Source organism: Penaeus vannamei, chromosome 28 (assembly GCF_042767895.1).
Source record: "Penaeus vannamei isolate JL-2024 chromosome 28, ASM4276789v1, whole genome shotgun sequence".
NCBI lineage: Eukaryota > Metazoa > Arthropoda > Malacostraca > Decapoda > Penaeidae > Penaeus > Penaeus vannamei.
The window spans coordinates 24564324-24566823 of NC_091576.1; the positions used below are offsets into that span (position 1 = coordinate 24564324).

At 40.9% G+C, this 2500-nt stretch overlaps 1 protein-coding gene across 8 annotated transcripts in view; it reads left to right on the forward strand.

Moving 5' to 3' along the window:
- Syt7 (Synaptotagmin 7) overlaps positions 1 to 2500 on the forward strand; it is a 722943-nt gene that overhangs the window by 539065 nt on the left and 181378 nt on the right. The window contains exon 1 of one of the 8 annotated variants that reach the window (XM_070141959.1): positions 1978 to 2499. The exons of the other annotated variants lie outside the window; for them this stretch is intronic. Within the exon in view, the coding sequence (XP_069998060.1) occupies positions 2471 to 2499 (29 nt within the window). The 5' untranslated portion in view covers positions 1978 to 2470. Of the gene's footprint in view, positions 1 to 1977; position 2500 lie in introns of those variants that run through there. 8 annotated transcript variants of the gene reach the window in all.

Consider the following 2500-nt stretch of genomic DNA (forward strand, 5'->3'; position numbering starts at 1 on the left):
TATGGTGCCCGTTTTCATTTTGTTTTCATAATAAGCTGATCTATCAAATTCGTACCAGGTTATTTGACGAGCAAAGAGAGGTGCGGGGCCGAGTGTCTGCCGTAATAATATCCCAATGACTGTCGTTAAAGCTTCGGGATCGTTCGCTTTATGGCGCCCGTAATCAAAACACATTCAGGTAGATTTTACCTGGCGGCAAATATCCCTGAAAGTTTAAGAAGAAAGAGAGAGAGAGAGAGAGAGAGGGAGGGGGGGATGGAAAGAGAGGGGAAATATATAGATAGATAGATAGATAGACAGATATAAAGATATAAAGATAAAAGAGAGAGGGGAGAAAAATATGCATATATATATTACAAGGGGGTATAAGAAAAGAGAGAGAGAGAGGGGAAAAATATAATATTTTAAGGGGATATAAAGATAGGAGAGAAGGACTCCACAACAAGATGTGATCCTATCAATATCACAGACGAACAATACCAACAAGTAGGTATTAAGAGGAAGGAATGGAGTGGGCAGGAGGGAAAGGAAGGGAAGGGAAGGGGAGAGGGTGGAGAGAGGGAAGAGGGAAGGAGGGAGAGGAAATGGTGTGGAGAGGAGGGGGAAGAAGGGAGGGGGAGGGGGTGGAGAAAGGAGAGAGGAGAAGAGAAAGTGGAGGGGGAAGGGGAAGGATGGGGATTGTATAGAAAGAGAGAGGGAAGGGAGGGACTGGGGAGGAGGGAGGGAGGGAAAGTGTCTTCGAGTTTTAAGACGATTCAGTGACTTATTCAAATGACGATGGTTCTCTGGCGTTCCGAAAGGGGCGCTACTGAGATGCAGGCTGGAATGCGCAAATTCTGGCAAACATGTTTTTTCAGGGTTTTATTTTTATCGTCTGGGAAAGCTGGTGTTAAATGGTGCTGTTGCATATTGGATATGAATTCAATATATACGTATATATGTGCATATGAATGTATGTATACATATATAAAAGATAGACAAGTACATAAGTATAGATATATAGATGAATAGAGAGACGGACAAATATAAATAAATGCAAATATTTAGACTAACTGGAAGACAGACATATACAGATGTAAACTGTGAGAGTTCATTTCAGTGAAAATAATACAGTAATATATTGAAGATTAGACTTCTAGGCAAAGAGCTAAGAGAATGCTTGAATAGCCTATCCAATACTTTCGAGAAATCCGAATTGTGGAGAAATAAAGCCAATTTTTCAGTGTAATGAATTCAAATACTGTAAGTGACTTTGTTATATCCCGTTTTGTCTATCAGTAACCAGCTCACCCTTTGTAGAACTCTTTTGTATTGCTCAGAGTAGAATCCAGTTATAACGATTCGCTGGAATTTAAATCGGTTTGAGGAGGAAATCCAATTTATGAAAAACATTTCTGCACACAATACGCACATTTAGGTACGCGTATGGGTGTGTTTATGTATACATGAATATATTCATTTCTTTATTTATCTATGTAAATATATTCATTTCTTTATTTATCTATGTAAATATATTCATTTCTTTATTTATCTATGTAAATATATTCATTTCTTTATTTATTTATGTAAATATATTCATTTCTTTATTTATCTATGCATATATGTAATAGTTTAAATAATATTCTTATCAAAAATGTACTATGCCCGATGTAAGTGCAAGATAAGTTCACTAAAAAAAGGACGACACTCGCCACACTTACAGCTTCCTTCGACACTTACGCACAAACCGCACCTAAATTTCACACCGGGTCGCCACAGTAAACTCTTTACCTCACAGAAGGATTAAGAAAACGTAAGACTCGGTCCATGATGGCTTTATATCACCTCCCCTATTGTAAAGCCGTCCCCAATGAGCGAGGCAAGACACCTTATCAGCCGAGTAACGGAGGTCCCGATAAGAGGTGCTAAACTTATGACGCCCTGAGAGATAAAGCGGAGCAAGGGGGAAGGTCCGGAGCCAGTGTGCTTTTGTCACTTGTTTCGGAAACACTTGTTCTCGCTTCTCTCCCGCGCGGTCTGTTCCTCTCAAGCCGGTGCTTCGGTTGCTGGCCTTCGTAGTGTGGTCTTTTCCCCCAGCGGGTCGTCGGGTCACTGTTCTTCGAGTGGGGTCTTCGCTAGCGGCGCGTCGGGTCGGCTGGCCTGTGAGGGTGTTGTTCATTTCGACGTCTGTTCATGCAGTGTTCATGTTCCATTTCGCTCGTTTGGAACATCGGGATATGCTGTGTCAGGCCCACGATATGCTACATTAACTACACTTTATTTCGGTCGTTTCATGCACTGTTCTTCATTCATAGATAATAAGACTTTAACCAACAATAACGGAAAGTTGTGCTCTCTACTCGTGTGATTTTGGAACAATGTTATAGTGATATGGTGTTGCAATCCCACACGATTTGATCCCGTAGTGTGAAATGTCAAAAGTATAATTCGCTAAAAACTGTTCACCACTTTTCCGCTGAACAACCGAACGATGCTCAAGCGCCTACACAGCTTACTAGGG